The sequence below is a fragment of the Carcharodon carcharias genome, chromosome 17, assembly GCF_017639515.1.
Source record: "Carcharodon carcharias isolate sCarCar2 chromosome 17, sCarCar2.pri, whole genome shotgun sequence".
Taxonomy (NCBI): domain Eukaryota; kingdom Metazoa; phylum Chordata; class Chondrichthyes; order Lamniformes; family Lamnidae; genus Carcharodon; species Carcharodon carcharias.
In genome coordinates this window covers 99,475,355-99,488,639 of record NC_054483.1, presented here as the reverse complement: position 1 = coordinate 99,488,639, position 13,285 = coordinate 99,475,355, and the positions used below count along the sequence as shown (strand labels likewise).

At 44.5% G+C, this 13,285-nt stretch overlaps 1 protein-coding gene across 4 annotated transcripts in view; it reads left to right on the top strand.

The window, feature by feature from the left end:
* The first annotated feature begins 75 nt into the window (after positions 1-75).
* slka (STE20-like kinase a) overlaps positions 76-13,285 on the top strand; it is a 160,359-nt gene continuing 147,149 nt past the window's right edge. For all 4 annotated transcript variants that reach the window (XM_041209132.1, XM_041209131.1, XM_041209130.1 and 1 more), the window contains exon 1: positions 76-934. In XM_041209132.1, coding sequence (XP_041065066.1) covers positions 785-934 — 150 coding nt within the window. In that variant the 5' untranslated portion in view covers positions 76-784. The remainder of the gene's footprint in view (positions 935-13,285) is intronic.

The following is a 13,285-nucleotide window of genomic DNA, read 5'->3' as shown; positions in this document are numbered from 1 at the left end:
GTCGGTTTGGCTGTCACTCGGGGGGCAGTAACGGTCGGAGGGCGAGGGAGGTGGCGCGCGCGAGCGAGTCCGGGTCACACGCACGGCGGGAGCGCGCGCACCGAGTGGGGCTGGGGCGACGGCAGCAGCAGTAGCGGGAGGCGGTTTCTGGCCTGTGAAGGGTCAGCTCTTTTCCAGATCCTGGCGACAGAGAGGCCGGCGGACACGGAGCCGGAAGCAGAGAGGAACCGTCTGGGGCTACGGCGTTTGGATAGCCCGGGAGTGGGAGCGAAGCCGGGACTGAGAGTGAGCCCTGGATAACCCGGCCGACCGGCATTAACCTGGGACTGGACCGGGAGTAAATCCTTGGAGAAACTGGATTAAAATCCAAAGTAGAGTGATTCAGAAACGTCAGACGAAGAGCAGCAAAACAGAAGTGATCCGGGTCTAAGGAAGGGTGTCAGGAGTGAATTGGAATAAAGTCCGGCTTTAGGAGTGATCTGGAGTAAAGCCTGAGATTGAAGTGGTCCAGGATAAACACGTTATCGGGGACAATCTGCAGTAAAGCAGGAGTAATTCGGGATAAAGTGCAAAACTTGAAGTAACCCAGAGTAAAGCACGGACAACCAAGCTCACTGGAGTCCCGCATGATATCAGGAGTGTTCTAGAGTGAAGCACGGGACCAGGACGGTTCTGGAGTGAAGTGCATCATTTGGAATATTCTGGAGTGATGCTCAGGAGTAGCAGCGATCAACCTAAATTTTAGGTTTGAAAAGTCAGCAAACCCATTTGTTCAGATCTGAAAATGTCCTTCTTCAACTTTCGGAAGATTTTTAAGATTGGCGGGGAGAAGAAGAAGAAGCAGTTTGAACATGTGAAAAAGGATGTAAACCCTGAAGAGATCTGGCAGATCATCGGAGAACTGGGGGATGGGGCATTTGGCAAGGTCTATAAGGTGAGGGCAAAACTGATCAGTTGGTGAAAGGTAGAGTGCATTACTTTCTGATAATCACAGATCTCATTATTTTTCTGAGCAACTTAGATGAAGGGAAAGAGGAAAGCAGGAAACCATTGAGCTTGAAGACAGTCAGAGAGCAACTGAGATGAATTGAAGTGGTGGCATCAAGTTTGATTTTAGAGAGCAATAATTTGTATTGTTGCACTCTAGGTTTTATTGGTGGGGAGAGTTCACTGTTACCTGCCTGTCAAGGACACCTGCTGTCCTGACTTTAAAAAACTGCCCCCTTCAGGAGAGAATTCAAATCAGAGGGTGCAGGAGAGATTTTACTAGATTGATATTAGAATAAGGGGCTGAGATTAAGAGTGGGGAGCACAGATTGTGATGAGGCCTTAATTTAACAAGGTCTGAGTGTGACGGGATACAGCCACTAACTTGGAAATTTGGTGCATGTGGGAATTCTGTGCAGAGGGGGAAGGAGTTGCTGTTGCTTATATTTTGTCAGCCTCCAGAAGCTAGTGAGCGTTTAAAGCTTTACTTAGGTGAGCAAATAGGTGATTGTTTGGTGAGTTTTTAAGACTTTACCCCTCTAAACTCAGACATAATCTGTACTGAGGAGATATAAGTATTGAACTAAATTTATAGATTAACTAGTTAAGTTACTTAGTATAAATACAGACAACAATTGATAGCTAATTAGTTAAGTTATACACAATGAAAATGACAGGGCAGGTGATGTGTTGTAGTGTAGAACATGGGAGCTGGTGGACACCAGTGTGATCCACATCTGCAGTAAGTGTCTGCAGCTGAGGAGCTTCAGCTCCAAGTTGATGAGCTGGGGCTTGAGTTTCTGACACTGCAATGCATCAGGGAAGAGGAAAGTTACTTGGGCACTTTGTTCCAGAGCCAATCAAACCCCTTAGGCTAGCTACTTCAGATTTGGTCTGTGTTCAGGGTCAGGAGGATGTGACTGTAAGAGAGGAAGGTATGAGAATCCAGGAGATAGAAATGGAGGAGCCTCAGCCCATGCAATTATCCAACAGGTTTGAGGTTCTTGTAACTTGTGTGGATGAGAGCAGGGACTGCAAGGAGGATCAACAAACTGACTATGGCACCATAATGTAGGGAATCATTCAAGTTGCAGGAGTAAAAAATAGGAATATATAGTTGTTGGGGACACAGTATATTTAAGGGGATAGATACTGTTCTCTGCAGCTGAGAGCATGAGTCCCTAAGGCTATGTTGCCTGCCCAGTGCCAGTGTTAAGGACATCCTCCTCACGTCCGGAGAGAAATTTGGAGTGGGAGGGGAAGGATCCAGTTGTCGTAGTCCATGTGGGTACCAACAAGATAAATAGGACTAAGAAAGAGGTTCTGCTGAGGGAGTATGAGCAGCTAGGGGCGGAATTAAAAAGCACAATCGCAATCTTTGAACCTTTCTTTGAACTACCTGAGCTACAAGCAAATGGGAATGGGATAAACAAGAGAGTTGAATGCATGGTTCTAAGATTGGTGTGGTAGAAATGGTTTTCAATTCATGGGTATTGGCACAATACTAGGGAAAGAGGGAACTGTACCTTGGATATGGTCTTCACCTGAACAGCATTGGGACAAGTGTACTAGAGAATTGTATAACTGGGGCTGTAAGGGGGGCTTTAAACGAAATATTGGGGGAGAGAGTTCTTGTGAGGCAACATTTGGAAAATGAAAGAAAAAGGTCAAGGCAATAGTGTAGGACAGCAATGTGGATAATTACTGGAGTGTGATGGGAAGGGACATGAGTGTAGAAACATGAATGCACCAGCAAAAAAGGTCAGAGTAGAGAAAAACAATAAAAGACAAAGGCTGTTTATCTGAATGCATGCAGCATTGGTAACAAGATGGAAGAATTGACAATCATTTATTTCTATGTGTGCTATGATGATATAGCCATTACAGAGACATGGTTGCAAAGTAACAACAGCTGGAATCTGAATATTGGAAGGGTTTTGACATTTTGGAAGGACAGAGGAAAAAACAGATGGGGGTGGGTCTGTTAATAAAGGATGAGAACAGTACAGTAGTAAGAAATAATCTTGGTTTGGAGGATCAAGATGTAGAATCAGTTTGGGTGGAGATATGAAATAGCGAAGGGAGGAAGTCACTGTTGGGAGTATTTTATAGGCCCCCTGACAGTAACTAAATAGTAGGACAGAGTTTAAATCGAGAAATGGGGGCTTGTATGATAGGTACTGTAATATTCATGGAAGATTTGAATCATCTTAGAGATTGGATGAATCAGATTGGTGAAAATGGCCTGGAGGATGAGTTCATACAATGTATTCAAGACAGTTTCTTAGAACAATGCCTTTTGGAACCAATCACGAAACAAGCAATTTAATTCTGCTAATGTGTAAGGAAAGGATTAATTAATAAACTCATAGTAAAGGATTCTCTAAGTAAGAGTGATCAAAACATGAGAGAATTTCACATTCAGTTTGAATTCATTGAGGGCGGGAAATATGGCTCTGAAACTAGAGTCTTGAACTTAAATAAAGGCACTTACACGGGTATGAAGACAGAGTTGGCTAAAGTGAATTGGAAATAAAGTTAAAGGGTAAATGATAAAGAAAAAATAGCAGACATACAGTGCCGCAAAGATTAGTGGTAGGCCAGAAGATTGGAAAAATTTTAGAAAGCAGCAGAGGATGACTAAATAAATATGTACAATGGGAGAAATTGGAGTATGAGAGAAAACCAGAAAGTGATATAAAAGCAGACAGAAAAAGCTTCTGCAAGTATATAAAAAGCAAAAGAGTAGCTGTGAGTTTTGCTCTCTTAGAGGGTGAGACTGGGGAATTAATGATGGAAAACAAGGAAATGCAGAGACTTCAAACAAGTTTTTTGCATTTAGCTTCACAGTAGAAGACACAGAAACTATTCCAAGAATAGTGGAAAATCAAGAGACAAAAGGGAGGGGGGAACTTAAAAACAATCTTGATCACTAAAGAAAAAGTACTAGGAAAACTAAAGGCTGACACGTCCCCTGGATCTGATGCCCTGTATCCTTAAAGGAAGTGGCTGCCAAAGTATTGAATGCATTGGATATAATCTTCCAAACTTCCTAGATTCTTGGAAGGTCCCAGTGGATTGGAGAAGAGGGAGACAAAGCAGGAAACTGTAGGCCAGTTAGTCTAACATCTGTCAGTGGGAAAAGGCTGGAATCCATTAAAAAAGGTAGTAGCAAGACACTTAGAAAACCCTAATACAATCAGGCAGAGTCAACATGATTTTGCGAAAGGGAAATAGTGTTTGAAAATTTTATTAGAGCTCTTTGAGGATGTAACAAGCAGTGTGGATAAAGGGGCACCAGTAGATGTAGTGTATTTGGAATTCCAAAAAACATTTGATATGTAAAACATTACAGTCCAAGATAAGATAATATCCATTTGTGTTCTATATTAACCTATATAAAAGGTTACTGCACAAGATAAGAGCTCATATTGTTGGGGTTGATATATTATTATGGATAGAAGATTGGCTAACCAGCAGGAAACAGAGTAGGGTCATTTTTGGGTTGGCAAACTATAATTAGTGGAGTGCCACAGGGGCCACAGCAATTTGCAATCTATATTAGTGACTTTGATGAAGGAATTGGCTGTATTGTAGATAAATTTGCTGATAAAATAAGTAGTTGTAAGGAGGGTACAAAGAGTCTACAAAAGTCTATAGATGGGTTAAGTGAATCACAGAATTGTTATGGTGCAGAAGGAGGCCATTGAGCCCATTTTGTCTGCACCAGCTCTCCGAATGAGTGTTAAGACTTAGTGCTATTCTCATGCCTTCTCCCTGTAAACCTGCACATTGTTTCTTTTTAAATAATCATCTAATGTCCTCTCCAATGCCTCAATGGAACCTGCCTCCACCACACTTCCAGGCAGTGCATTCCAGACCCGAACCACTCACTGTGTGAAAAAGCTTTTTCTCACATCACATTTGTTTCTTTTGTAAATCACTTTAAATCTGTGCCCTCTTGTTCTCAATTCTTTTACAAATGGGAACAGCTTCTCCCTATCTACTCTGTCCAGCCTCTTGATTTTGAACATCTCTATCAAACCTGCTCTTAATCCTCTCTCCAAGGAGAACAGTCCCAACCTCTCCAACCTATCTTCATAACTGAAGTTTCACACCTCTGGAGCCATTTTTGTAAACTTCTTCTGCACTCTCTCCAATGCGTTCACATCCTTCCTAAAGTGTGTTGCCTAGAACTGTGTACACTACTCCAGTTGATGCCTAACTAGTGTCCTATACAAGTTTAACATAATCTCTTTGCTCTTATACTCTATGCCCCTATTAGTAAAACCTAGGATACTGTATGCTTTATTAACTGCTCTCTCCACCTGTTCTGCCACCTTCAATGACTTATGCACATGTACACCCAGGTCTCTCTGCTCCTGCACATCCTTTAGAGTTGTACCCCTTCTTTTATATTGTCTCTCCATGTTCTTCCTACCAAATTGAATCATATCATACTTCCCTGTATTGAACCTATCTGCCCACTCCACCAACTTGTCTATGTCCTTTTGAAGTTTTACACTGCCCTCACAGTTTACAATGCTTCCTAGATTGAGTGGGCAAAAAATTGACAGATGGGGTATAATGTGGGAAAATATGTGGACGGCGACTTTGGCAGGAAGAATGGAAAAACAGAATATTATTTAAATGGAGAGAGATTGCAGAATGCCGCAGTACAGAGGGATCTGGGTGTCATTGTACATGAATCACAAAGAGTTACCATGTAGATATGGTAAATAATTAGGAAGGCAAATGGAATGTTGGCCTTCGTTGCAAGGGAGTGGAGTATAAAAATAGGGAAGTCTTGCAATAACTGTATAGGGCACAGATGAGACCTCACCTAGAGTACTGTTGTGGTTACCTTAATTAAGAGATGTATTTACATTGGAAGCAATTCAGAGAAGGGTCACTAAGCTGATTCCAGGGATGGGGGATTTGAAAGGTTGAGCAGGTTGGGCCTATACCCATGGGAGTTTGGAAGAATGAGAGGTGATCTTATTAAAACATATGAGATTCTGATGGGACTGAGAGGATTTTCCCTCTTGTGAGGGAATCTAGAACTGGGGGCACAGTTTAAAAGTAAGGGGTCACCGATTTAAGGCCAAGATGAAGAGAATTTTTTTTCTCAGATGGTTGTCAGTCTTTAGATTTCTCTCCCACAGAGAGTGGACACTGGGTCATTAATATATTCAAGGCTGAGTTAAACAGATATTTGATAACAAGGGAGTTAAAGTTACCGGGGACAGGCAGGAAAGTGGAGTTAAGACCACAATCAAGATCAGACATGAAAGCAGAGTTGGGATAAGTGGGTCTTTTTCTGGATGGCAAGCTGTAACTAGTGGGGTGCCACAGGGTTTGGTCCTTGGGCCCCAACTATTTACAATCTATACTAATGACTTGGATTCAGTGGTAGAAGGTACTATAGCTAAATTTGCAGATGACACCAAAATAGGTGGGAAAGTGAGTTACAATGAAGAAATAAATTTACAAACGGATATGGGTAGGTTAGGTGAATGGGCCAAAATTTGGCAGCTGGAGCTCGGTGCCGCTTCATGCTCTCGTCGGGACTTGGAAAAATTTATTAATTTTGCTTCCAATCTCCACCCCTCCATCATTTTCACGTGGTCCATCTCTGACATTTCCCTTCCCTTCCTTGACCTCTCTGTCTCAATCTCTGGTGATAGACTGTCCACCAATATCCATTACAAACCCACCGACTCCCACAGCTATCTCGACTACAGCTCCTCACACCCCGCTTCCTGTAAGGACTCCATCCCATTCTCTCAGTTCCTTCGCCTCCGTCGCATCTGTTCCGATGATACTACATTCAAAAACAGTTCCTCTGACATGTCCTCCTTCTTCCTTAACCGAGGTTTTCCACCCACGGTCGTTGAAAGGGCCCTCAACCGTGTCCGGCCCATCTCCCGCGCATCCGCCCTCACGCCTTCTCCTCCCTCCCAGAAACATGATAGCGTCCCCCTTGTCCTCACTTATCACCCCACCAGCCTCCGCATTCAAAGGATCATCCTCCGCCATTTCCGCCAACTCCAGCATGATGCCACCACCAAACACATTTTCCCTTCACCCCCCTTATCGGCATCCCGTAGGGATTGCTCCCTTCGGGACACCCTGGTCCACTCCTCCATCACCCCCTACTCCTCAACCCCCTCCTATGGCACCACCCCATGCCCACGCAAAAGATGCAATACCTGCCCCTTCACTTCCTCTCTCCTCACCGTCCAAGGACCCAAACACTCCTTTCAAGTGAAGCAGCATTTCACTTGCATTTCCCCCAACTTAGTCTATTGCATTCGTTGCTCCCAATGTGGTCTCCTCTACATTGGAGAGACCAAACGTAAACTGGGCGACCGCTTTGCAGAACACCTGCGGTCTGTCCGCAAGAATGACCCACACCTCCCTGTCGCTTGCCATTTTAACACTCCACCCTGCTCTCTTGCCCACATGTCTGTCCTTGGCTTGCTGCATTGTTCCAGTGAAGCCCAATGTAAACTGGAGGAACAACATCTCATCTTCCGACTAGGGACTTTACAGCCTTCCGGACTGAATATTGAATTCAACAACTTTAGGTCGTGAGCTCCCTCCCCCATCCCCACCCCCTTTCTGTTTCCCCCTTCCTTTTTTTTCCAATAAATTATAAAGATTTTCCTTTTCCCACCTATTTCCATTATATTAAAAAAAACCCCCACTAGAGCTATACCTTGAGTGCCCTACCATCCATTCTTAATTAGCACATTCGTTTAGATAATATCACCAACTTTAACTTTAACACCTATGTGTTCTATTGTACTATTGTCGTTGACATCTTTTGATGATCTGCTTCTATCACTGCTTGTTTGTCCCTACAACCACACACCCCCCCCACCTCTCTCTCTCTCTATCTCTCCGCCCCCCCACACACACACCTTAAACCAGCTTATATTTCAACTCTTTCTTGGACTCGAACTCAAGTTCTGTCGAAGGGTCATGAGGACTCGAAACGTCAACTCTTCTCCGCCGATGCTGCCAGACCTGCTGAGTTTTTCCAGGTAATTCTGTTTTTGTTTTGGAGTTTAATGTGGATAAGCGTGAGGTTATCCATTTTGGTTAGAAGAATAAAAGGCGACATTATTTAAATGGAGAGAAACTTCAGAATGCTTCAGTGCAGAGGGATCAGGGTGTCCTTGTGCATGAATCGCTGAAAGCTAGCATGCAGGTACAGCAGGTAATAAGGAAGGCAAATGGAATTTTGGCATTTATTGCTAAAGGAATAGAGTATAAAAATAGGAAGTGTTGTTGCAGCTGTATAAGGCATTGGGGAGACCGCACCTGGAGTACTGTGCACAGTTTTGGTCCCCTTACTTGAGGAAGGTTGTAGCTGCATTGGAGGTGGTTCAGATGAGGTTCACTAGATTGATTCCAGAGATGCGGGGCTTGTCTTATGAGGAGCGATTGAGCAGTTTAAACCTATACTCACTAGAGTTTAGAAGGATGAGAGGAAATCTAATTGAGGTATATAAGATGCTAAAGGGGATAGACAAAGGTGACGTAGAGCAGATGTTTCCCCATGTGAGGCATTCTAGAACAAGAGACCATAGTTTTAGGCTAAGGGGTGGTAGATTTTAAATCAGAGATGAGGAGGAATTACTTTTCTCAAAGGGTCATGAATCTGTGGAATTCACTACTTCAGAGTGCAGTGGATGACAGAACGCTGAATAAATTTGAGGAGGAGATGGACAGATTTTTAATTAATAACGGGTTGAAAGATTATGGGGAGAGGGTGGGAAATTGGAGTTGAGACCGAAATGAGATCAGCCATGTTCGTATTGAAGGGTGGGGCAGACTTGAGGGGCTGAATTGCCTACTCCTCCTAGTTCTTATGTTCTTATGTATGATCTTTTTGAATGACCAAGCAGGCTTGAAGGGCTGCATTTTTTTTTCATTCGTGGGAAAATTAAAGCGCATGGGGTTGGGGATAATGTATTGAGTTGGATAGAAAACCGTTTGGCAGACAGGAAACAAAGAATAGGAATAAACAGGTCTTTTTCCGAATGGCAGACAGTGACTAGTAGGGTGCCGCAGAGATTGGTGCTGGAACCCCAGCTGTGCACAATATATATTAATGATTTAGATGAGGGAGCTAAGTGTAATATCTCCAAATTTGCAGATGAGACAAAGCTGGATGGGAGGGTGAGCTGTGAGGAGGATGCAGAGATGCTTCAGTGTGATTTAGACAAACTGAGTGAGTGGGCAAATGCATAACAAAAACAGAATTACCTGGAAAAACTCAGCAGGTCTGGCAACATCGGCGGAGAAGAAAAGAGTTGACGTTTCGAGTCCTCATGACCCTTCAGAACTGGGTGAATCCGAGGAGAGGGGTGAAATATAAGCTGGTTTAAGTTGGGGGGGGTGGTTTGGTGGGGGGAGAGAAGTGGGGGGAGGGGGTTGGGTTGGAGGGAGAGAAATAGAGGGGGGTGGTGTGGTTGTAGGGACAAGTAAGCAGTGATAGGAGCAGATAATCAAAAGATGTCACAGACAAAAGAACAAAAGAACACAGGTGTTGAAATGCATTGCAGTATAATGTGGATAAATGAGAGGTTATCCAATTTGGTAGCAAAAACAGGAAGGCAGGTTATTATCTGAATGACTGTAAATTGAGAGGAGGGGGAATGTGCAATGAGACCTGGATGGCCTTGAACACCAGTCGCTGAAGATAAGCAGGCAGGAGCATCAGGCAGTAAAGAAGACAAATGATATATTGGCCTTCATAGCCAGAGGATTCGAGTACAGGAGCAGGGATGTCTTGCTGCAATTATACAGGGCCTTGGTGAGACCACACTTGGAATATTGTGTGCAGTTTTGGTCTCCTTATCTGAGGAAGGATGTTCTTGCTATAGAGGGAGTGCAGTGAAGATTTACCAGCCAGATCCCTGGGAAATGAAGAAAGATTGAGTCGTTTAGGATTATATTTACTGGACTTCAGAAAAATAAGGGGGGATCGCATAGAAACCTATAAAGTTCTAACAGGACTAGATAGGGTACTTGCACAAAGGATGATCCAGATTGTGGGGGAGTCCAGAACCAGGGGTCACAGTCTGAGGATATGGTGTGGACCATTTAGGACTGAGATGAGAAATTCCTTTACCCAGAGCGTGGTGAGCCTGTGGAATTTGCTGCCACAGAAAGTAGTTGAGGCCAAAATATTGTATGTTTTCAAGAAGGAGTTAGATACAGCTCTTGGGGCGAAAGGGATCAAAAGATATTGGGAGAAAGCGGGAGCAGGCTTTTGAGTTGGATGATCAGCCATGATCATAATGAATGGCAGAGCAGGCTCGAAGGGCCGAATGGCCTACTCCTATTTTCTATGTTTCTATGTGGGTGTTGCTGTTTAGGCCAGCATTTATTTCCCATCCTTAGTTACCCATGAGAAGGTGGTGGTGAGCTGCCTTCTTGAACCGCTGCAATCCATGTGGTGTAGGCACACCCACAGTGCTGTTAGGGAGGGGTTTCCAGAATTTTGACCCAGTGACTGGAGGAATGACGATATATTTCCAAGTCAGGATGGTTTGGAGGGGAACTTACAAGTGGTGGTGTTCCCATGCACCTGCTGTCCTTGTCCTCGTAGATGACTGTGGGTTTGGAAAGTGCTGTCAAAGGAGCCTTGATGAGTTTTTGCGATGCACTTTGTAGATAGTACACACTGCTGCTTCTGTGCGTTTGTGGTGCAGGGAGTGAATATTTGTGGATGTGGTGCCAGTCAAGTGGGCTGCTTTGTCCTGAACGATGCCGAGCTTCTTGATTGTTATTGGAGCCACACTCATCTAGGCAAGTGGGAAGTATTCCATCACACTGCTGAGCTGTGCCTTGTAGATGGTGGACAGGCTTTGGGGAGTCGGGAGGTGAGTTACTCAGTGCAGGATTCCTAGCCTCTGACCTGCTCTTGTAGCCACAGTATTTATATGGCTAGTCCAGTTCAGTTTTTTGTCAGTGGTAACCCCCTGGATGTGATAGTGAGGGAATTCAGCAGTGGTAATGCCATTGAATGTCAAGTGGAGATTGTCATTGCCTGATACTTTTGTGGCATGAATGTTACTTGTCACCTGTCAGCCCAAGCCTGGATATTGTCCAGGTTTTGCTGTATTTGGACATGGACTGCTTCAGTAGCTGAGGAGTCGCGAATGGTGCTGAACATTGTGCAATCATCAGCGAACATCCCCAATATTCAGCACTATTCAGAACTCCTCAGATACTGAAGCAGTCCATGTCCAAAAGCAGCAAGACCTGGACAATTTCCAGGCTTGGGCTGACAAGTGGCAAGTAACATTTGCGTCACACAAATGCCAGGCAATGACCATCTCCAGCAAGAGAGAATCTCACCATTGTCCTTTGATGTTCAGTGGCATTACCATCACTGAACCCCCCGCTATCAACATCCTGGGGGCTTAGCATAGACCACAAACTGGACTGAACTAGCCATATAAATACTGTGGCTACAAGAGCAGGTCAGAGGCTCAGAATCCTGACTCCCCAGAGCCTGTCCACCATCTACAAGGCACAAGTCAGGAATGTGATAGAATACTCCTCACTTGCTTGGATGAATGCAGCTCCCACAACACTTAAGCTTGACACCAATCAGGTCAAAGCAGCCCCTGCTTGATTGGCACCACATCCACAAACATTCACTCCCTCCACCACCGACGCACAGTAGCAGCAGTGTGTACCATCTACAAGATGCACTTCAGGAATTCACCAAGGCTCCTTCGATAGCACCTTCCAAATGCACGACCACTACCACCTAGAAGGACAAGGGCAGCTGATGGATAGGAACACCACCACCTGGAAGTTCTCCTCCAAGTCACTCACCATTCTGACTTGGAAATATATCACCGTTCCTTCACTGTCGCTGGGTGACTCCTTTCCTAAGAGCAACGTGGGTGTACTGGCACCACATGAACTGCAGCGGTTCAAGAAGGTAGTTCACCACTACCTTCTCAAGGGCAATTAGAGCTGGGCAAAAAACTACTGGCCCAGCCAGCGAAGCCCACATGTCGTGAATGAATAAGAAAAATGAAGTCTTCAGTTCTATTGTTAGAATATTGTCAGGGCCTATAGCCTTTGCAGTATCCAGTGCCTTCAGCTGTTTCTTGATAGCACGTGGAGTGACTTGAAAGGGCTGAAGACTGGTATCTGTGATGCTGGGGACCTCCAGAGGAGGCCAAGATGGATCATTCACTCAGCACTTCAGGCTAAAGATTGTTGCAAAAGCTTCAACCTTAGCTTTTGCGCTGGGCTCCCCCATCATTGAGGATGGGGATATTTGTGGAACCACTTTCTCCTCCAGTGAGTTGTAATTGTTCACCACTATACATGACTAAATGTGGCAGGACTGCAGAGCTTAGATCTGATCTGTTGATTGTGGAATCTCTTAGCTCTGTACATTGCATGCTGCTTACGCTGTTTGGCATGCAAGTATTCCTGACTTGTACCTTCACCAGGTTCACACCTCATTTTTAGATATGGCTGGTGCTGTTCCTGGCATGCCCTCCTGCACTATTCATTGAAGCAGGGTTGATCCCCTGGCTTGGTGATAATGGTAGAGGGTGAATATGCTAGGCAATGAAGTTACAGTTTGTGGTTGAGTACAGTTCTGCTGATGACCCACAGTGCCTCATGGATGTCCAGTCTTGAATTGCTAGATTTGTTCAAAATCTATCCCATTTAGCATGGTGGTGGTGCTACATAACACGATGGAGGGTATCCTCATTGTGAAGACGGGACTTCCTTTCCACAAGGACTGTGTGGTGGTTATTCCTACCCATACTGTCATGGACAGATGAATTTGCAGCAGGCAGGTTGATGAGGATGAGGTCAAGTATGTTTTTCTCTCTTGGTTCCCTCACCACCTGCCGAAGATTCAGTCTAGCAGTTATGTCCTTTAGGACCCTGCCAGCTTGGTCAGTAATGGTGCTACCGAGACACTCTTGGTGATGGACATTGAAGCCCCCAGCTAAACAAAATAAGTGACATTCATTTGCTGACTAATTCCTCAGGGTAATGCCTTGACCAATCAGGGTCAAGCTGTCTGGTTTAAATTTCAGACAATGCTTGGAAGGTACCTGTCAGCCACCATCACTGGTGCATTCTCCATGACAATGCCTCTGCTAATCCATTTGCCAACCAATCACCACCCTCTTCACATACAGTATAAATTGTTGTTTTCCCCTTATGTTGGTATTCTTGCAGTGTCCTGATGAGTACAAGATGAAAAGCTTCGACATGTCTCTTTTTCAGCAGTACT